This window comes from Thamnophis sirtalis, unplaced genomic scaffold (assembly GCF_051295495.1).
Source record: "Thamnophis sirtalis isolate CommonGarterSnake01/CBP01778 unplaced genomic scaffold, rThaSir2_p1.2 scaffold_11, whole genome shotgun sequence".
Taxonomy (NCBI): Eukaryota; Metazoa; Chordata; class Lepidosauria; order Squamata; family Natricidae; genus Thamnophis; species Thamnophis sirtalis.
The window spans coordinates 63,496,182-63,518,850 of record NW_028261391.1 but is presented as its reverse complement, the minus strand read 5'-3'; the positions used below and the strand labels follow the sequence as shown (position 1 = coordinate 63,518,850).

The 22,669-nt window shown below is 41.4% G+C and overlaps 1 protein-coding gene across 1 annotated transcript in view; it reads left to right on the top strand.

The window, feature by feature from the left end:
- CPXM2 (carboxypeptidase X, M14 family member 2) overlaps positions 1–22,669 on the top strand; it is a 130,541-nt gene that overhangs the window by 18,386 nt on the left and 89,486 nt on the right. Inside the window, exon 2 of the mRNA XM_087725942.1 lies at positions 17,367–17,468. Coding sequence (XP_087582068.1) covers positions 17,367–17,468 — 102 coding nt within the window. The remainder of the gene's footprint in view (positions 1–17,366; positions 17,469–22,669) is intronic.

Here is a 22,669-nt window from a genome sequence, read left to right as displayed (position 1 = left end):
TTTTGGTTCTCAGTAATGTATTCCTTGGTTTGCTACCTCCATTGCAAATTTCTGTTCCGCTCTGCTGAGGAATCACATGCTTGTTTTCCTTCTCGAGATCACTGCCAGATAAATCAAAAGCTCCTATACTTACTTTGTGCTGACTTCAGCAACACATGTGCTAAAAGGCAATCTACTTTGCAAAAAAAAAATCTAAATTGGCATCTTAAGTACTCTATGCATATGTGAAGGAAACACACTTTCTTTGTTTGCTGCCCAAAATGTATTTAAACTAAATCTATAACTGGGTTTCAAAGAGAAATTAGGAGGCCTGCCATGTTTTTCCACTTAACAGTTGTAAAAGACCAGTTCCAGCTTTCAGTTTGTTTGCTTTTATAATCTTTATTATTGTTGTTACTCAAGACTTAAGTAATCAGCGCTTTCAGATTAAGTTTTGGGATACCCTTATGGGAATAATTTGTTTTAACAACCCATTAAGGAAAAAAATATATGATGTCATGTGTTCAAATGTCTCTTGCCAATAAACTTTTTATGCCACAAAGCACTAAGCATATTATCTTACAATAGTCCTCAACTTGCAACAGTTCTTTAAGTGACCATTCAAAGTTGCAATGGCACTGAAAAATGTGATTTATGATCGTTTTTCCACAGTTATGACTTTTATAGCATCCCCAGGAGGGTCTATAGGTCTGTAGCAGTATATAAGTCTAACTGCTATTGCTATTGCTATTGCAGAGCCGAGGTGGCACAGTGGTTAGAGTGCAGCACTGCAGGCTACTTCAGCTGACTGCAGTTCTGCAGTTCGGCTGTTCAAATCTCACCGGCTCAAGGTTGACTCAGCCTTCCATCCTTCCGAGGTGGGTAAAATGAGGACCCGGATTGTTATTGGGGGCAATATGCTGACTCTGTAAACCGCTTAGAGAGGGCTGAAAGCCCTATGAAGTGGTATATAAGTCTAACTGCTATTGCTATTGCTATCGCTACTTGCAACTTGTACCTCAGTTTACTTGCCTGAGTAATCACATATAGGATTATTCATCCAACTTCCTGCTGAAATTAGACTTGGATCACATCTATGCATCCCTTTAACGTCGTCTAAAGGTTGCCTACTTAACTGTTCTTCAGGAAAACTTCTCTCTGAGGGAGCTTTTTAGAACTGAAGCTAATGTGACCAGAGGTGGACTGTTGCCAGTTCGGACTGGTTTACCCAAACTGGTGGTTCCAATTCTGCACGGTTTGGAGAATTAGCAAATCAGACCACTGTCTGGCCCCACTCCCGCCTCTTTTAAGGGGGCATTTTTGGCCATTTTTTTGCCCATTTTCTACCCAAAATCTACCTGAAAATCAGCCTGAAAATGGCCTAAAAATGGCCCCAAAATACCCCCCCAAACAGGCCATTTTCAGGCAATTTCAGGCTGTTTTTAGGGCTGTTTTCAGGCTATTTATCCAGCCAAAATCAACTCAAAAACCAGCCTGAAAATGGCCCCCAAAAGGCCTGAAATCAGCCCCCAAAACCAGCCTAAAAAGGCCTGAAAAACACCAAAAATGCTCCCAAAACAGATTACCCAGCTTCTCTTCCGCTTGCAGGCAGCTTTCTCAGTCTAGCTTGATTCAGTCTCTCTCCCACATCCATACCCACACCCACCAGGGGTGGCGGTCCCTGCGAACCAGTTGGTTGGCGAACCCGGAAGTAAGTAACTTCCGGGAACGGCGAAGGCCCCCCCCCGCCCGCCCGTGGTCCTTACCCGGTTTTGACGAGTTCTGTGCTTCCACGCATGCGCAGGACGCATACAGCGCCTGCACAATCCTCCAGGAGCAGCTGGAGCATCGCGCAGACGCTAGTACGCATGCGTGCACCGCGCGCGTGCACGAGGACGCCGCCGGCCCCGTTCCAACCGAACCGGTTGGAACGGGGCGAGAAACCCACCCCTGACACCCACCCACCCACAAACAGATTGGATCTTTCTTTCCCCTCCTCCCCCCCCACTGAAGACCCCTGGATTCCCTTTTTAATTCAATAATCCAGATATAATTTCATCTTTTAATCATCACTCTCCAATGTCAGTAAAGAAGGTAGTAATTTGGTCTCCAAAGTGAGATGGACATTGGTTTCCTTTTACTTAAAAGAAGAACTTGTAGGAATTAAAAAAAATAAACACTTAAAAAGCTAATCTTTGCATGACACAACTGTAGGATGCATAAATCCCAAATTAATGGACCCCGAATAGAACAGACATGTACTTAGAATTTTATCTTGGGGTGCAGTTCTAGGCTTCCTTATCTTAGAGCACACATTTCTCTTATCAGGAAAGTGTTGTCTAGCATAACTCCATAGCTATTTTGAGATTCTTCTATTCAAAAGGAGCACATTTTAAACCTGCAGTTTGCAAGCTTTTTTCTTGCTAAGATTGCTTCTCGGCTTCTTTATGCTGCTCAGTTTTCAATTTTTACAAAGTTTAATATTCTGGAAGCTGTCCAGTGCAAATTTATAAGAGTCCTATTTATAATTCCAAGATGATTCTAAGATGCTGCCTTATGGTCTGAATCGAGTTCTAGGTCTGTGGCTGCCAGGGCCTTGTTTTAATTGGTGGGAAATAAGTATTGATAATTATTAAATTAAGATATTTTAATATAGCATTTTAACAATGTAGTATGTTGACCATGGTACCCTATTAAATATGTTCCTGCCTTTAAAGCAGTTAAGACTAAGTCTAAGATAATTCCAATTCAAACAATTCTGTCACAAAAATATTGTTTAAACTGTTTAAATTAAAACAAGGACAGCAGAAGGAAAAAAAAAGAAAAAATGTAAAGGACAATAAATCAAGCAAACTGTCTGGAAAGCTAAAATTTAACAGACTGTTTAATATTATAAATGCATCTAGCATAACAAAAGGAAAGAAAGAAAGACACGATAAGAGGCTAAACCAGAAATCAAAAGATGTGGTGGGTTTCAAAAATTGTTCAAACCTACTCTGTGGGTGTGGCCTCCTTTGTGGGAGTGGCTTGCCACCCATGTGACCGGATGGGAGTGGCTTGCCGCCCATGTGACCGGATATGAAGATGCCGACAACACTTGTCAGAACCACCTTAAATTACCTCACACACAGCACTGGCATGCATAAGAATAGGATGTAAACTTGTTTTTTTAAAGGTATCTTTGGTTTGCGTGAAAACAACTTCAACACACGCAATGTTCTGATTGCACCACAAACGCAGTAGTCATCCTTACCTTTCACAGAGGCACTGAGTTTTATAAATATGAGCTTGATAGTGTAGAATAATCATATCCAAGGACCAGTGGTGGGTTTCAAAAAATTTTGGGACCTCTTCTGTAGGTGTGGCCTGCTTTCCGGGTCCACTGGTGGAACCTCTTCTAACCGGTTCGGTAGATTTGACGAACTGGTTCTACCGAATAGGTGCAAACTGGTAGGAACCCACCTCTGACCAGAGCTCACAAAAATAGTAACCTAACCTTAATGATTACTGAACCTTGTAAGAAAAAGAGAGGCTTGTTTCTCAACCTCAAATAACTGCTGATGAAAAAAATGATAATACACTTTAGTGTCAGAAGATCCAACTATGGTTAACCCCAAATGCTGTAAATGTTGGAACACCATTAAAATACTAAGTTGTTGGTATATCCTGAAACCAGAACTTATGCCCAATAAATTGGCTTACACAAATTGTTCCAAATCAAAGGGAATAGTATTTCAACTGGAACAGGAATTACATTGAGTTCAACACTTGCAACATCTAATTCCAATTAATTACTATAAATTATAATTAGTAAGGTAGAGTAGGTATCCCCCCAATCTCTGGGTTGTGGCCCACTAGTGGGCTGAGAGCTATTTGCAACTGGGCTGCAGAAATGGAAGGTGAGTATAGGTCCTTGCACACCAGTGACGTGCGGTGAGGTTCACCGCTAGTGAGGCGAGCGGGCAGGATTTCGCCTCCCCCTCACCAGCCAGAATAGTGCGCGCGCACACGCCATCCACCCCTCTCACCCCAGCTGCACCTGAGGAGAGGGGGGAAAGACAAGCAGAGCCCCTCTTCCCACTCGAACCCACTTAAAGCAGAGAACAAGCCCACTCTATGGCGGACAGGCGCGCTGGCACTTTAAAGTGCCAGCATGCCTTCCGGGCCGGCCATTCCCGCTGAATGATTTGTTGCTCCCAGATCAGGAGGCGGGAGAATCACGTGCCTCCTTTGCATACGGAATTTTTCGCCTTTTAAACCTTGCTTAACTCTTAAAAGGCGAAAAATTCCTTATGCAAAGGAGGCCCATAGTTCTCTCGCCTCACCCTACAGTTAGCACTAAGCAGACTCAGAGTCACTGTGACTTGGAGTCTGGCAGCAACTACCTTGGCCTTTTTAATTATTTTAAAAATTCTTTTCTTTTCCTTACCAGGCTGGTGAGGCCCCGCCTCCCCTGCCTCCCCTGACTGCACGTCCCTGTTGCACACACATCCCATCTTGCACAAGTACTCCATTTGTGTGAGAGGCAGGCACGTGTGCACACCACTCACTCAAATGGATTTGCTCCCTCAGAACCATCCCCTGTCCCCCCCCTCCCCCGGTCGCTCTGCAAAGCTGGAAAGACCGAGGAGCACTGAGCTACTTATTTTAAAATTGTTTTAAAGGCAAGAACAATTGTTAGATTCAAAACCGTGGAAGTGGTGGGTACTCAAGAATTCTGTTTCTTAAAAAATTTTTTCATGGTTTATTGTTACTTTGATTTATTGTAAAGACATTTAGCACTTTCAAAAATGGGCATAACAACACAGGTTTATTTGGGAAATTGTTAACATAGGGAGAAAAACAAGTGCTTTTACAAAAGGTTTATATTTATAGATTTTTTTCCCCATTGAAATGGGACAAAAATGAATTGGTGATTTGTGGATTTGTCGATGAAAAAGATTGAATATGGGAAGAAAGGAAGTTTGCAATGTAATTCTACAGGGAAGAAATGATAAAGTTTGTTTCTGCTGCAAAGCAGATTGAAAACTGCATCTTTTTCTTCCTTTTTTCAGTTGTCTTTTTCTTTCTTTATGTATACTATTTCTAGTAACTTTTCTTTTATATTTTTCTATTTTCTCTGTTTGAGAGTGCATATGGGGTTAATAGCAATAGTAGCAATAGCAGTTAGACTTATATACTGCTTCATAGGGCTTTCAGCCCTCTCTAAGCGGTTTACAGAGTCAGCATATTGCCCCCAACAACAATCCGGGTCCTCATTTTACCCACCTCGGAAGGATGGAAGGCTGAGTCAACCCTGAGCCGGTGAGATTTGAACAGCCGAACTGCAGAACTTCAGTCAGCTGAAGTAGCTGCAGTGCTGCATTTAATCCTGCGCCACCTCGGCTCTTTAATGGGGCTCTGACTATTGGGCTCTGACTACCAGGATTCACACAAATAAAGGGGTAAGGCAAGGGTGTATGCTGTCCCCATTATTATTTAGTTTATATATCAATGAGTTGCCAGAGTTAATGAAGCATTCCATGGTGCATATGCCGATGATCCTAAATACATGCTGTAACAGCTTGCTCTATGCTGATGATATGATTTTTATTATCGTATCCCCAAGTAGGACTACGCAGGCTATTAGGAAGATTCAGCTGCTCCTATTGCCAGGATAACTCCCTAACCATTAGTAAATCTAAATAAAAAATCATGGTGTTTGGAAACATCATCAGAGACATGAACAAATTAGACAGTGAATCAATTAGACAGTGAATCAATTAGACAGTGAATCAATTAGACAGTGAACCAATTGAGCAGGTTAACACCTTTGTATATTTAGGTGTAACTTTTTCCAAGACTGGATCTTGGGCTTGCCATCATCAATGGAGTACACTTAGAGCAAAAGCTCATTTAAATTTACTGCTTAAATGAAAGAATCATAGTTACCCAGGGTTCGTAGCCCCATTAATTAAAATATGTAAAGCTAAGATTACATTCTTGCATGGAGCAGACGTTTGTTATCTATAGTTAACTACACTCCTAGAACAAACACAGTCCCAGCATTTAAGAGGTATTTTGGGTGTAGATCTAAGAATATCTATTGCAGCAGTTAGAGCTGAATAGGGAATTCATACAATTCATGCACTATCCAAAATTAGAGCATTTTAACTACTGGCACAAAGTCAGTGAAATGGAGACTAAGACTTCCCAAGTTATGTCTACTAGAGCAGATAAAATCACAATCACAGATCTTCTTTACTAACAAATTTTGTAAGAAGTTGTGGCCTTCTTGTCTCTAGTATAACAGGATAATGATTTTAAAAAAGAGCTGCCCAGAGAATTAAGGATATAGAAGCACAACATGATATAGGTATCTTTAGTAAGGTGGGTAGCTTGAAATGGCTCACCAAATACAAACATACTTTTCAAATAGACAGCTATTTGAAGTTACAACTGCCAAAACATCTTAGGGAGATATTTACGTGACCGAGATTCAAACAGCTTGACACAATGGTCAGATATGGGAGATTCTATTCTATACCCTTAAATAAGTGTCTGCATTTGTGGAGCAGCAGAGGTAGAAGACTTGGCTCACATCCGATTTCATTATTGCTTGTATAATGGGATGAGAGACAGGTACCTTGGTCCATATCAGTGGTGGGTTTCAAAAATTGTTCGAACCTACTCTGTGGGTGTGGCCTCCTTTGTGGGAGTGGCTTGTCACCCATGTGACCGGATATGAAATTATGAATTAGTATTTAGGTTGATCCAAGTAGCTATTCAGAAACTCTGGCATTGAAGCATGCAAGTCTTAAAGCTGTCAAGTTACAAGATCCTTGCACCCCTAATCCTTTAGAAAAAAAACTAGGGGTCTTCAAACCTGACAGCTTTAAGACTTGTGGACTTCAACTCCCAGAATTCCTCCTCCAGTCCCGTTGGCTCAGGAACTCTGGCACTGAAGCATGCAAGTCTTAAAGCTGTCAAGTTACAAGATCCTTGAACCCCTAACCCTTTAGCAGTGGTGGGTTTCAAAAATTTTTGGAACCTCTTCTGTAGGTGTGGCCTGCTTTCCTGGTCCACTGGTGGAACCTCTTCTAACTGGTCCGGTAGATTTGACGAACCGGCTCTACCGAATAGGTGTGATCTGGTAGGAACCCACCTCTGGAACAGGGACTGGCTTTGCAGACGGAGGAAAAGCATGTTGGCCTCCTTTTTTTTGTATCCTAGATCAGCGGTTCTCAACCTGTGGGTTGCTTTTGGGGTCAAACGACCATTTCACAGGGGTCGCTGAGACCAGCGCAACTCTAAAGCTTAGACTCCTTGAAATCCCCATGGATGGGCTCCGGAATGGCCACGCACAGTGTCGCCGCGGCTCCACGACGTTAAAAAACATAGGTGCATGCGCAAACCCCATACAATTAGCCTCAGAGACTTCGTAATGGAGGGAAAGTGTTCCTGCGAGGGTGGAAATGGCTTAGGTTCTGCTCCAAGCTATAATTGTATGGGGCGTGCACACAGCTATGTTTTCCACACCGCTGCCAGGTACTTTTAACTATACCTAAATCCACAACCAGACCTGTCATCAAGAGCCAAGCTCAGGAGCCCGAATTGGCCCCATTCACACAATGAAAACCTGCTTGCTAAAAGTACCATAAACCATGTACAAAGGAAAAGAGCAAAAAAATTGCAACGCAAGATAACAATTTAAAAAAAATGATAAAAGGGGAATTATTATTAGAAATAAAATGTAACAGAGAAAATGATATGTATGAAAATATAAAGTTGGGTTTCCTTAAAGGCCGAGAACCCATCAGAGAAAGTAAATAAGCAAGGGCAACAATGGAAGGGAGGAGAGATGAGGAGGGAAAGGAAGAAAGGATAAAGCAGAGGGAGTAAAGGAGGGGAAATCAAGAGTAGGAGTGAGGGTAAGAGGAAGGAGAAGAGAGGAGGGGGGAGGAAAGAGAGGGTAAGAAGAAGGGAGGAAGGAGGAGGAGGGAAAGGAAGAAATTAGCAATTAACAATTTAATAAATTTGCATGCCGCCCAATCCCGTAGGACTCCGGGTGGCTTACAGAAACAAGATAAAAATAAAAATAAAAAATAGAGAAACATACAATTTAAAAAACAACACACCATAGATTCCGTTTAAGTGGGGCTGGACCTTGTTCAACAGCCCCAGGCCTGCCAGAATAGCCAGGTTTTAGTGGCTTTTCGGAAGGCTGAGAGAGTGGGAAGGGTCCGGATCTCTACAGGTAGATCATTCCATAGGGCCGGAGCAGCTACAGAGAAGGCCCTCCCCCGAGGGGCCACCAGTCTGCATTGTCCGGTCAACGGCACCCGGAGAAGGCCCAAACTGTGAGATCTTTTTGGGAGGTATGTGGCAGGAGGCGGTCTCTCAGATATCCAGGGTAAAGCAGAGGAAGCAAAGGAGGGGAATTAAGAGTAGGAGAGAGGGTAAGAAGGAGGAGAAGAGAGGCAGAGGGGAGGAAAGAGAGGGGAAGAAGAAGGGAGGAAGGAGAGGAGGAAAGAAGAAGGCAGAGAAGGGAGGTAGAGAAGATAGAAGGAACAAGGTTGTTGCGAAATAAAATGAGGTGGCAAGAAAGTGACCCAAACTGTATTCTATATATTTGTAAGAAAATAACGATAAATGATTAATGATAATGATATAATTAATGGTAATTATAAGAGGGTATATTTGTGAATGAACTTGAAAGAGAAAATAAAAAACTTTTTTAATTTTTTTTTAAAAAAAACTATGCACAATGTTTTCCCAATAAATTAAGGTTAAGCTTACCATCACCACCAAGGTTAAGAGCATTCCTGCAAACAATCAGGTTGAAGATCCATCCAGGCAGGGTAAGCAAGTTTGTGAATGCAGCTGCAGGCAACTTAGTTAAGGAGGCTGTGGGAATAAAGCCACTGTGTGTCTCTGTGTATGTGTGTGTTTGATTGTATAGCAGCCGAGGTTGTCCAGCCTCCAGGATGTGATTCTTTTCAGTACAAGATGTTGGCTGCCTCTATAAAAAAGATGTGGAGACTCTAGTGTAGAAAAAGTGCATAGAATAGCAACCAAGAGGATTAGGGGACTGGAAGCTCAAACATATGAAGAACAGTTACAGGAACTGGATATGTCTGGTTGAATGAAAAGAAGGACTTAAGGGTGATATGATAGCAGTCTTACAATATCAATATCTACATTATGATTCATAACAGTAGCAAAAGTACAGTTATAGAGTAGCAACAAAAAAAATTTTATGTGTTGGAAGTCACCACAACATGAGGAATTGTATTAAAGGGTCGCAACATTAGGAAGGTTGAGAACCACTATCCTAGATGGAAGGACAACACATTAAGCCAGCTGTCTGGATGTGTCTTTAGAATGCATACCTTGCAGAGGTGGGTTCCTACCAGTTCGCACCTATTCGGTAGAACCGGTTCGTCAAATCTACCGAACCGGTTAGAAGAGGTTCCACCAGTGGACCCGGAAAGCAGGACACACCTACAGAAGAGGTTCCAAAATTTTTTGAAACGCACCACTGGTCCTTGGATATGATTATTCTACACTATCATGCTCATATTTATAAAACTCAGTGCCTCTGTGAAAGGTAAGGATGACTACTGCGTTTGTGGTGCAATCAGAACATTGCGTGTGTTGAAGTTGTTTTAACGCAAACCAAAGATGCCTTTTAAAAAACAAGTTTTCATCCTATTCTTATGCATGCCGGTGCTGTGTGTGAGGTAATTTAAGGTGGTTCTGACAAGTGTCGTCGGCATCTTCATATCCGGTCACATGGGTGGCAAGCCACTCCCACAAAGGAGGCCACACCCACAGAGTAGGTTCGAACAATTTTTGAAACCCACCACTGATGCATACCTTGGCATTGTGGTATTAATATGGCTATTGGCTAATAATGCTTGGAAAATAATACAGCTTGGGAAAACAGCTTGGCTTCTTCTGGGGTTGAGTTTAATTTAAATCAGACTCAGCTATGCTCCAGATATCACTGAGAGCATTGTAAGCTTTGCCTTCACTGCCAAAGCTTTCTCCAGCAAGTGTCTAGTTTCATTCTGTCCATCTTCTAATCCCCACCTGATTTACGGTTTCAGCAGAATATTGAGAGCCGTTAGTGCTATTTTTGCCACCGGTTTGGCTGTTCACCAGAAAAACAGAATAGCAATGAGAACTTTTTATTTGAAGCACATATTGTGAATGGGAAAGATTTGTATTTCTGAGCTTGGAAATCTTGATCAATGTCATCATAGTAAAAGTAATAAAAATGGTGAACTTTTTTAAAAAAAAAAATACCAGAAGCCTCCCACACAATTATCTGCTTAGCTTCCTCTTGTGTTGACACTGTAATTCTAGCTTTTTCTCATGTTTCACTTGATTTCCCAATTTAACTGAGATATCTACCATAATTTCACTATCCCATAATTATTCCACTCTGTAATAAAATAAGATAAAATAGCCCATAAGTGGAAGGGATAGGAAGGCCAGGAAACAATAATTGTCAAATGCCAACCCTGCTGTCATGCAGAAGATTATGATGATTCCTTTAGTATCAACAGAGAATCAGAGAAATTTCTAGTAAAAAATGTTGAATCGATACCCTACCAGAGGTGGGTTCCTACCAGTTCTCACCTATTCGGTAGAACCGGTTCGTCAAATCTACCGAACCGGTTAGAAGAGGTTCCACCAGTGGACCCGGAAAGCAGGCCACACCTACAGAAGAGGTTCCAAAAATTTTTGAAACCCACCACTGGTCCTTGGATATGATTATTCTACACTATCATGCTCATATTTATAAAACTCAGTGCCTCTGTGAAAGGTAAGGATGACTACTGCATTTGTGGTGCAATCAGAACATTGTGTGTGTTGAAGTTGTTTTAACGCAAACCAAAGATGCCTTTTAAAAAACAAGTTTACATCCTATTCTTATGCATGCCACTGCTGTGTGTGAGGTAATTTAAGGTGGTTCTGACAAGTGTCGTCGGCATCTTCATATCCGGTCACACGGGCGACAAGCCACTCCCATCCGGTCACATGGGCAGCAAGCCACTCCCACAAAGGAGGCCATACCCACAGAGTAGGTTCGAACAATTTTTGAAACCCACCACTGTACCCTACTAATAGTGAGAGACATTACAGCCAAAATACAGCTGGATGCTTATTCCAGACTGTCAAAATTCTCTCTACAGAAAGGAGAGATCTAGATGAGATTCCATAATTACTCCACTCTTTTTTCTGGTCAATAGATGTCAGGAACTGACATTTTTGTGGCCTCTTGAAAACTGCTGGAAGTTGTGGGATAATCAAGCTCAGAGATACTAATGTAGCCTGCTATGGAATTAAGGTTCAACCAAGCCTCACTTTTTTTATTCAGCTCCATGTTTACTTTATTAATATTATTACAACTTGTCAAAGATTGAAAACTTTCAGAAGGTTTGGTTGTATTTGCTTTGTTAGTTCTCATTTAGTCCTTTAAGGAAGAAAAGTGGAAGCTTCTTAGGATTTTTTAAAATATACAAATAAAACTAGATGATGATTTGACAATTAGAAAAGATGCACAAATATGCCTTTAATAAATAAATAAATAAATATCAAACCAGAAAAGTGATGTGGATAACGTCTCTACCATAGAATTGAAGAGCCGAGGTGGCGCAGTGGTTAGGGTGCAGTACTACAGGCCACTTCAGCTGACTGTTATCTGCAGTTCAGCGGTTCTAATCTCACCGGCTCAAGGTTGACTCAGCCTTCCATCCTTCCGAGGTGGGTGAAATGAGGACCCGGATTGTTGTTGGGGGCAATATGCTGACACTGTAAACTGCTTAGAGAGGGTTGAAAGCCCTATGAAGCGGTATATAAGTCTAACTGCTATTGCTATTGCTAATAGATTCACAAAAAAGATTTGTTGAAACTTCAAAGAGATGGTACTGTGAGAAGATGAAGAGCAGTATAGATAATTTCTCTCTACTGGAGTTACAAAATAGACTTGGTGAGGATTAGATTTGTAGATTTATAGATTTATTGAACATTTATAGGCCGCCCTTTTCCCTGAGGGGACTCAGGGTGGCTTACAACAATGGGGGAAGGGAGTGCAAAACAAGACATAAAAGAAACGTGAATAAAAAATTAACTATAAAACACAACATTCATTCAACATTTGGGCGGGGTGAGAATAAATCCTATCCCCAGGCCTGACGGGATAGCCAGATCTTGAGGGCTGTGCGGAAGGCCTGGACTGTGGTGAGGGTACGGATCTCCACGGGGAGGTTGTTCTATAGCGTCGGAGCTGCAACTGAGAAGGCTCTCCTCCGCGTAGTCGCCAGTCGGCACTGACTGGCGGATGGGATTCGGAGGAGGCCTTCCCTGTGCGATCTGATGGGACGCAGGGAGGTAATTGGCAGAAGGCGGTCTCTCAAATAGCCAGATCCACTACCATGGAGCGCTTTATAGGTGGTAAGTAGGACCTTGAAGTGCACCCGACGATCAACAGGTAGCCAGCGCAGCTCACGGAGGATCGGTGTGATGTGGGCGAACCGTGGTGCGCCCATGATCACTCGCGCGGCCGCGTTCTGGACTAGCTGAAGACGCCAGATGCTCTTCAAGGGCAGCCCCATGTAGAGCACATTGCAGTATTCCAGCCTAGAGATCACAAGGGCTCGAGTGACTGTTGTGAGGGCCTCCCGGTTCAGGTAGGGCCGCAACTGGCGCACCAGGCGAACCTGGGCAAATGCCCCCCTGGTCACAGCTGACAAATGGTGGTCAAAACTCAGCTGTGGGTCCAGGAGGACTCCCAAGTTGCGGACCCTGTCTAAGGGGTATAAATTTTGCCCCCCCAGCCTGATTGATGGAACGTTAGCCGAATTTTTGGGAGGGAAACACAACAGCCACTCGGTCTTTTCCGGGTTGAGCACCAGTTTGTTAGCTCTCATCCAGTCTTTAACAGCCTCAAGGCCCCGGTTCATCACGTCCACCGCTTCATTGAGTTGGCACGGGGCGGACAGATACAGCTGAGTATCGTCCACATATTGATGGTACTTAATCCCGTGCCTCCGAATGATCTCGCCCAGCGGTTTCATGTATATGTTGAATAGCAGGGGGGACAAGACCGAACCCTGTGGCACCCCATAGGTTAGGGGCCTCGGGGACGATCTCTCCCTCCCCACCAACACCGACTGCGACCTGTCTGAGAGGTAGGAGGAGAACCACTGTAGAACAGTGCCGCCCACCCCCACCTCCCGCAGTCGTCGCAGAAGGATACCATGGTCGATGGTATCGAAAGCCGCTGAGAGGTCAAGGAGAACCAGGATGGAGGCATGGCCTCCATCTCTGGCTCTCCAGAGATCATCGGTCAATGTGACCAAAGCGGTTTCTGTGCTGTAACCGGGCCTGAAGCCAGACTGGAAGGGGTCAAGATGTTTAACAATTCTCAAGAAAAGTCAAGACAGTATGAAAAGGCAAATGTTTCGATTTTGAAGGGATTCAGGTTTGTTGGGAGAAATAGAAAAAAATACAAAATCACTTTGTTTGTTCAAAGTTAGTAATGGTTTGCTATATCCGGTAATGTCTAATGGTCTACAGATTAGAACAATATTTTAAGGATTTTATTTATGAAGATGTGATTTTATCTCTAGTGCGGTTTAATGGACTTTTTATTAGGATTGGATGACGCTACTTTGAAAATTTTGTTTACTTGAAAATGTTATGCAAGTGTAACAGGAAAGATGCAAAGTGGGCTAATTAATGTAATTTGTATAATATATTGTATTACTGATAATCATTAACAGATTTTTACTGATTAAGATGGAGTGAAGCTTTAAAGATTTTATGATAGAGGATGGAATGGGATATAGGATGAAGTAGTGATTTTCTTTTTCATTTTTTCTTTTTCTGCACTTCTTTATTTTCATTTGCATTTTTCTTTCTTTTTATATATTTATTCAGTGTAGATTGTTAATTGTATTTGAATACCATCATCCTTAGTAAATTAATTACCAAAAATTGAGATAAAACCATGGAACGGAAAGGGGGCATTTTTCGAACATTCAATCATAAAACAAATAGAATGTAATTGCTAAAAGGAAATTCTGCTTTAGTAATATGTTTTTAGTTCAGCCCCCTGTACGGTGTGGAAAAGTGAAACACTTCTGACATCAGCATCAACTTCCATTAATGGAGAGCCTACCACTACCGAGGTGGCGCAGTGGGTAGAGTGCAGTACTGCAGGCCAATTCAGCTGACTGCTATCTGCAGTTCAGCGGTTCTAATCTCACTGGCTCAAGGTTGACTCAGCCTTCCATCCTTCTGAGGTGGGTGAAATGAGGAGCCAGACTGTGGGGGCCATATGCTGACTCTGTAAACCGCTTAGAGAGGGCTGAAAACCCTATGAAGCCCTATAAGTCTAACTGCTATTGCTACTATTGCTATTATTGAGGGCTTTGTTCTCTTCTTAAACTGTTCTTCCCATTAGGAATGTTTTCCTTAAGTCCAGTCACTTCCTTGTAACTTTAACTCACCTTTTCTTCTTGTCCTTTCTTGAACAACTCTGAACAATTTTGCTACATTTTCTATATTAGGGGTCTTCAAACTTGGCAAACTTGTGGATTTTAACACCCAGAATGGCTGCCTGAGGAATTCGGAGAGATGAAGTCCATAAGTCTTAAAGTTATCAAGTCTGGAGACTCCTGTTCTATATCACTGTCCTTCAGACAATGGAAGATAGTTATCACGTCTCTCCACAGTCTTCTTTTCTCCAGGCAAACATATCAATCATCTCTCATGATTCTTTATAAGTCCTTCCAGGTCCCACAAAATATTAGTTGCTTTTTTTTCCTGGACATTCACTTTCTGAACACCTGAATCCCTTTTCCATGAACTGTTGACTAATAAAGTCATTTCCATTGCTGTTTATTTTTCCTATTCAAATGTAGAATGTTGTATTTTTCTCTGCTAAGATTTATTTTTGCTGGTTTTTGAACAATACTCCATTCTTTCAAACCTCTCTAAATTTTGCCACTCTAAATCTGGAAAAGACTCTCTTTAAAAGCGCTTTTTCTCCTATCTTTGTGCTGTCTGCAGATTTGATAATATATATTCTAAGCCCTTATCAAAATCATTTATAAATATGTTGAATAGCACAGTGGCTAAAAAAAATCACCATGTTATGCTGTCCGAGCTTTCAGTCTTGAAACAGAACCATTCACAGAACTCAATTCTTTACCTACTCTGTATCCCCCTAATAGAAACATAGTTCAGTGCATTTTTAATGTACTAGAACTCCAGGTAGATTTTTTGAGTGCTTTGTTGAAGAAAAAGTTCACTATACTATCACATTCTCATGGTTACTTTTATTTTTAAAAAATCAGGTTGGTCTGTTATGTTATATCTTGTTAAAATCATGCTGGCTCTTGCCAAGTAATGTAGTCTACAATAACCTCAATCCTGTGGCTCATCTCATTTGAATATAGGGACAAGTTTCAAGTTTATTAGAATTTGTATGCCACCCACTCCCAGGGGACTCTGGGCGGCTCACAACAGACAAGAAACATTTAACTTTAAAAATAGAAATAAAATAAAAAATACAGTATTAAAATTCACATCACCCATTCCATCTAAGGCGGGCTGGATATCCATAAACAGCCTGAGGCCTGCCAGAACAGCTAGGTCTTAACGGCTTTACGGAAGGCCGGGGGAGTGGTAAGGGTCTGGATCTCTGCAGGTAGATCGTTCTACAGGGCCGGCGCAGCAACAGAGAAGGCCCTTCCCCGGGGAGTCGCCAGCCGGCATTGTCCGGTTGACGGCACCCGGAGGAGGCCCAACCTGTGCGATCTTGTTGATCGTTAGGAGATAAGTGGCAGGAGGCAGTCTCTCAGGTAGCCAGGTCCTAAACCATTTGTTCTTCTCCAGTTCTCTAGCACTATGTCCATCCCTCATGATTTTTTTTTAAAAAAAATAAAAATAAAAAAATAAAATAAAAAATAAAATAAATATCATAGAAATAGGATCCAAAACTCCTTCATGACTCTCAAAAGTAATTATTCTAGTTCTGGAAACCTGAATCCATTCATGGTCACCAGGTACTTCCTAATAAAGTCTGCATTTTTTGGGGGGAATTGCTTCAACTCCAAATGGTCTATTCTATTTGAAAATCTGATTTTATTTAAATTCTTCTGGGAAGCTATCTTTCCATCTTTTTAGATATTAAAAGAGTGCTGTCATATGATCTAACCCCCACCCTAGCTATCTCATATACGGTAGATTTAATCTTATTAATTTCAAAAGTGACAAAGTTTATGGCACTCTTGGTATATTTGGGAAATTATGAGATCCTAGGATCTTTCTATATGTTTTTAGATTCCATTTCCCATTGCAGACCTGTGGTTATATACATAAACTCGGACGGCAGGAGTGGAAAACAACCAGCGACAATAATCAGCACTGTAGGTGAACCCGAGAAGTTCAAAAGACTCTCCAAAAGAAGCCAGTGACACAAATAACTTCATTGTTGCTAGAAAAAAAATATTTTGGCTCAATGGAGTCCTTACCTTTTAACCAGTGATGTGCGGTGAGATTTATGGCTGGTGAGGCAGCAATTTTTTTAGACTTGTGGACTTCAACTCCCAGAATTCCACAGCCAGGCATGCTCAGTTCCAATTTAAAGCAACAGCATTTGTTTTTCTCCTTTGCTAAATAAATTTCCTTCTTTCTTTTTGTTCTCCCTTCCCCTCCTTCCTCTCTCTCTCTCCCTCCCCCCTACCGCCTCCTGTAGAGGGCACATTTTTAGAGCTTTTTTAAACAGTTAACAGAGTAAGCAGAGTCATCCATGGTGACTCTGGCAGCAACTAGCTCAGCCTGACCTCAGCTCTTGCCTTTTTCCTTTTACATTTCCTTTTCTTTTCATGATGACAGTGGTGAGGCTCTGCCTCCCCTGACTGCACGTCCCTGCTTTTAACAAGCTGATTAGTCATGGAGGATGAAAATCTATAGAGAACCAAAGAAACATAGAATTGGTACCACTTTCATTTGGGGAAGGAGGGAGTTTTCTTCCAATTTTTCTTGTTTTATTTTTGTTGCTTGGAATGATGTTTTCCACCCCTGGCACTTACCTAGTTTAGAGAGTATTTCTGATATACTGGGATAATACAAAAAGAAAATATCCTGAAGATAATTGAGAAATAACAGAATCTCCAAGGATTTACTTTGCCTTTTCTGAGAAGTATCCAATATTTATCTGTCTTTGAAAACTCAAGGAGATAAATATGAACTCTTTACTTCCTTATCGCAGTCTCGCTGGAAATTGTGGCTCTTTTTTCTCATTGTGTTCCTTATTCTTATCTTTCTGTTTGATAGTTTATATTTGGGGAGAATTAATATCATGTGTTTCTCTTCTCTGCTGTCAGCCAAAAATGGTAACAAGAAAGGTGAGAAAAACAAGAAGATCAATGAAAGAACACCAGATGGCGACTATGAAAGGCGAAACACTGATGAAGACAGCAGAGAAAGTAAGCGACAATGATTGAATATTTGTTTCCACCTCTTTTTTGGGTGAACTCTTTCTTGCGACACATTTTAATGACGTGGGAAGCAATCCTAAAAAAAAATATTATGGCATATGAAGGTGATTCATTACAGTGGTTCCTTTATAAATAAGAACATATCAAACTTCTTCGGGAAGTACATTAAGGTTAAAGCACATTAAGGTTAAAATAGATCCATGTGGGAAAAGATAACTTCTCCCACATTTATCCCAAATTTATTTAAATGTGTGAAGATAACAAGCAAAGGACTTTGAGTGTTTAACTCTAGATTTATGTACTGATTAAATTTCAGAGGAATAAATCAGAATAAGACAGATCCGAAAGGCATCCAGAAGAAAAGGAGTCAAAATACAAGGCTTAACAAATGATTTGGCAATTGTTTTTTTAATGTAGACACAGACCATGTTTCTTTAACTTGGCAACATAGCTTTTCAAGCTTCTATAGAACGCCAAAAGCAGGAATGATAAGCAGGAGGAGGAAGGGGTGTAATATTGCAACTGACAGCTCTAGCTTTTAATTACAGTGTCTGCTTTTAGAGGATTCCCCAATTATAGTGATCTGCATTGAAGAATGTTGACTGTCGAAGTAATATATTATGTATCTACTGTATCAGTATTTCACAATCAGAAAATAGGGATGTGACTATTTCAACCCATCATGACTATTTCAACCCATCACATTTGGCACACTTATTTTTAGCTGTTCCTCTCTGCCTGTTCCAACATGCATTCTCTCCCTTAACCCCCAATTAAACAAGTTATTATTAACTGGATGCATTTCCAGGAATCAACCTTTCCTTGCCGAAGTTTCTGATTGCACAGTAATCCCAACCCTCGAGCAGGCTACTCTGAGTTATCAGGACAGTACAGGAACAAGCGTTAAGTCACGAGTCTGTTGTGCTTCTGGGGATACAGCTCTCAATTACAGCTTGCTGTTCCTTGGCGACAGATGAGCACGAAGATGTTTCAGGCAATCAATATGTGTGTCTTGAGGCTAGAGAGAAGTGCTTCTTCTATCTCTCAGTTTTATGTTGGGTTTGAAAAGCCTATTTTCCTCCATGTACTGATAATGATGGCAAACCAACGTGCCATTTTTGTATAGACTTCCTCAGCTTGTCTTATTGTACCATACTGGTTTATACAGGGATTGGGCAAAGATAGGAGTAAGGATTAGGCTCCAGTCCCCTAGTTAAAAGCCCTATGCAAAAAAGTCTTGGCACAACACTTGTTGAAGGGTCCAATTTGCAGAAAACATCCTTCCCATTCTTGCAGCAGGCAGAAGATGGGTGAAGGCATAATAGCAATAGCAATATCAGTTGGACTTATATACCACTTCATAGGGCTTTCAGCCCTCTCTAAGCGGTTTACAGAGTCAGCATATCGCCCCCAAGTCTGGCTCCTCATTTCACCCACCTCGGAAGGATGGAAGGCTGAGTCAACCTTGAGCCGGTGAGATTTGAACCGCTGAACTGCAGTACTGCACTCTAACCACTGCGCCACCTCGGCTCCTAATAATCAATATAATTCCCCATCTGGAAAAATGGGGAAAATTGGGGCAAAGAGAGCAAGGGAACAAAAACTATGGATCCATTATAAATGAATGGAAATCCAGGTAAAATGTGGGGAAGATACACTCAATTTTTATTTAATTATTATTTTTAAATTAAATTTCTATGCAGCCTGTTGCTGCCAAGCATTTTTACATTTGACACACAGTCAAGGCACTTATTTTTTATTTTTTTTTAGTTTATTTGTATGCCGCCCTTCTCCGGGAGGGACTCAGGGCGGTGAACAACTCAAAAGGGGAAAAATTAGGTAAAGATAAAGGTGCCCCTCGCACATATATGCTAGTCGTTTCCAACTCTAGGAGGCGGTGCTCATCTCCATTTCAAAGACAAAGACATCCTGTGGTCATGTGGCTGGCATGATTAAATGCCGAAGGCGCATGGAGCACTGTTACGTTCCCACCAAAGGTGTTCCTATTTTTTCTACTTGCATTTTTACATGCTTTCAAACTGCTAGGTTGGCAGAAGCTGGGACAAGTAACTGGAGCTCACTCCGTTTCGGGATTCGAACCGCCGAGCTGCTGATCTTTCTGATCGACAAGCTCAGCGTCTCAGACACTGAGCCAACACGTCATTAGGCACTTATATATCCATCCACAAAAGGAACCACATGTGAAAATTTAGGCTTCCGTCTTATTAGTCTTCCATGGTGTGAATCATAATATTAAAACACATTGGATACTATAAAGTACAGGGCAAAAGGTGGATATCGAAAGAGATTAAAATTAAAACACAGATGAGTTTTTGTTTAAATCCTGATAACTGAGTGAAAGGTAGGAAGCTATTTGTCTCCTTTAAAAAAAAAAACTGTAACATAAATTGACCTTTACTGTGAAGTGGCCTTTTCCATAAATTAGTAGAGAGGAAGCTTCCAGACTATTGCATATATGTAAACATTCTCAATATTAAGGGTGCTCTCAAAAATAACAGCCACTGCACGAGAAGAGAGAAAATATCTGCCTTCCAAAAACAACAATCACAGAATTTGGTGATTTTTTTAAAAAAAATGTTCTTTCACTATGTACAATGGTAGCTTTATGAAGGATGACAGTTCTGCCCAGTTCTTGTCACCTTTTGAAAATATTTCAAAGTTTCATTATTTTCTGGGTATGTATCAGTGGTGGGTTTCAAATATTGTTCAAACCTACTCTGTGGGTGTGGCCTCCTTTGTGGGAGTGGCTTGCCGCCCATGTGACAATCAGATTTGACAATGTTAGGACTAGTAGGAAGCATTGTTTGTGAGTAAAAGAGTAGTTTCTTTATTCTAAACTATCCAGTGTTTTTCTCCACTATTTTGCTGAAGGAAATTTCTTTTCTCTATAAGTGATTATTACAAGTTCACATAATCCTATGATTAGCTGCCTGTTTCTCTTTGAAATAAGAGCAGTGTTCATTAGTTACTAAGATAATAAAACATGGATTTAGACATAATTTATTAAAAGCTTTTTTATTGTATCCTGCAACCTTGGTTATAAGCTCTGAAAGTCTAGCACCAAGAATATCAGAAATGCAATCTTATGTATGTGTCCCACAAATCTCACTAGATCCTTTGTCTCAACTACACAAGTGGGCATGAAAAAGATTTTGCACCATAATCATCACCGTATTTTAAAATATACACAAATCCACTGTACCTAAAGCTTATTTCATAATACTATTTTCCTTACATAATTAAAGTTTTTAATTAATATAGCTAGAAAAACAGAACCAAAATAACTCGCAGATATTTCAAGCTTGACATTTTAGAAGCTGAACAAAAAAAGATTTCTCTTTTCATCCAGTGTGTTAACAAAATTGAGGTCTGTCTGAACTGTATGTTTGAATATTCATTTTTCCACTTGCTGCTTTAGGAAAATTGTTTTGAAGACTTATTTATCCACATGCTGGCTTGTTATCAGGCATAGCTGTGGCTGCTCTAGTAATGCCTGACTTAATCGTGCCCAGAATGGCAATTAAAATTTGACTTGCCAATTGCCCAAGCATTTACCTCCCTCTTTTGTGAGATTAGTTATTTGTTTCAAATTGCTAACAAGCTGCCACAGGATAAGGAAATTAAAATATATATAATAGTTCCCTAGTTTATATATTTATTATTTGTAGCATGTAATGCTGAATGGATTTGATGCACCTTCAACTGTAGAGCTTAGACCTGTATAGAGAAAAGCGAAACTGGGACTAAAGAAATTGTGAAAGGCACTATAAGAAAAAGAGGCGCATGGCTGCTTAACGGAAAAATAAAGTTGAATCTGGGGCAGAAATCAGATGAACTGGACAAGTTTCCTACATATTTGACCCAGTATGCCAGATTTTGATAACAGATATGTTCCAATAACACATCTCTAAGCAGTGGTGGGTTTCAAAAATTGTTCGAACCTACTCTGTGGGTGTGGCCTCCTTTGTGGGAGTGGCTTGCCACCCATGTGACCAGATGGGAGTGGCTTGCTGCCCATGTGACCGGATATGAAGATGCCGACGACACTTGTCAGAACCACCTTAAATTACCTCACACACAGCACTGGCATGCATAAGAATAGGATGTAAACTTGTTTTTTAAAAGGCATCTTTGGTTTGCGTTAAAACAACTTCAACACATGCAATGTTCTGATTGCACCACAAACGCAGTAGTCATCCTTACCTTTCACAGAGGCACTGAGTTTTATAAATACGAGCATGATAGTGTAGAATAATCATATCCAAGGACCAGTGGTGGGTTTCAAATTTTTTTGGAAGTTCTTCTGTAGGTGTGGCCTGCTTTCCGGGTCCACTGGTGGAACCTCTTCTAACCGGTTTGGTAGATTTGACAAACCAATTCTACTGAATAGATGTGAACTGGTAGGAACCCACCTCTGTCCCTAAGGGAACTCATCGACCCCAGGCCTGCCGACACAGCCAGGTTTTAACGGCTTTTCGGAAGGCCTGGAGAGAGGTGAGGGTCCGAATCTCTGCAGGGAGCTCGTTCCAAAGGGTCGGAGCCGCCACAGAGAAGGCCCTCCCCTGGGTAGTGGCCAGATGACATTGGCTAGTAGACGGAACCCGGAGAATGCCTAATCTGTGTGATCTAATGGGTCTTTGGGAGGTAATTGGCAGCAGGCGGTGTCTCAAGTACCCAGGTCCAATACCATGAAGGGTTTTATAAGTGACAACTAGCACCTTGAAGCGTATCCGGAGACCAATCGGTAACCAGTGCAGCTCACGGAGGATAGGTGCGACGTGGGTGTACCGAGGTGCACCCACAATCGCTCATGCGGCTGCATTCTGGATGAGTTGAAGTCTCCGAATGCTCTTCAAGGGCTGCCCCATCAAGGATAATGTTTAGCCTTTCTGAAGCTCTAGGCATTTCCAGTTGTGTTTTAATTGTTGTATTAGGCAGGGGGTGTCAAACTGCCGGCCCATGTGCTGGATGCATCACGTGCATGCCACGCCCATCCCAGCTCCTCAAATGGGAAAAATGTCACGAAATATCGCATGACAGCAATGTGACGTGGTGAGTTTGACACCCATGTGTTAGAGGCTGGCTCCTCTTCAAGCTCTTCTCAGTTTGATGATTGTTTATTATACTTTGCAAATCTTTAAAACTGGATCACAGATGAAGCTACTCCA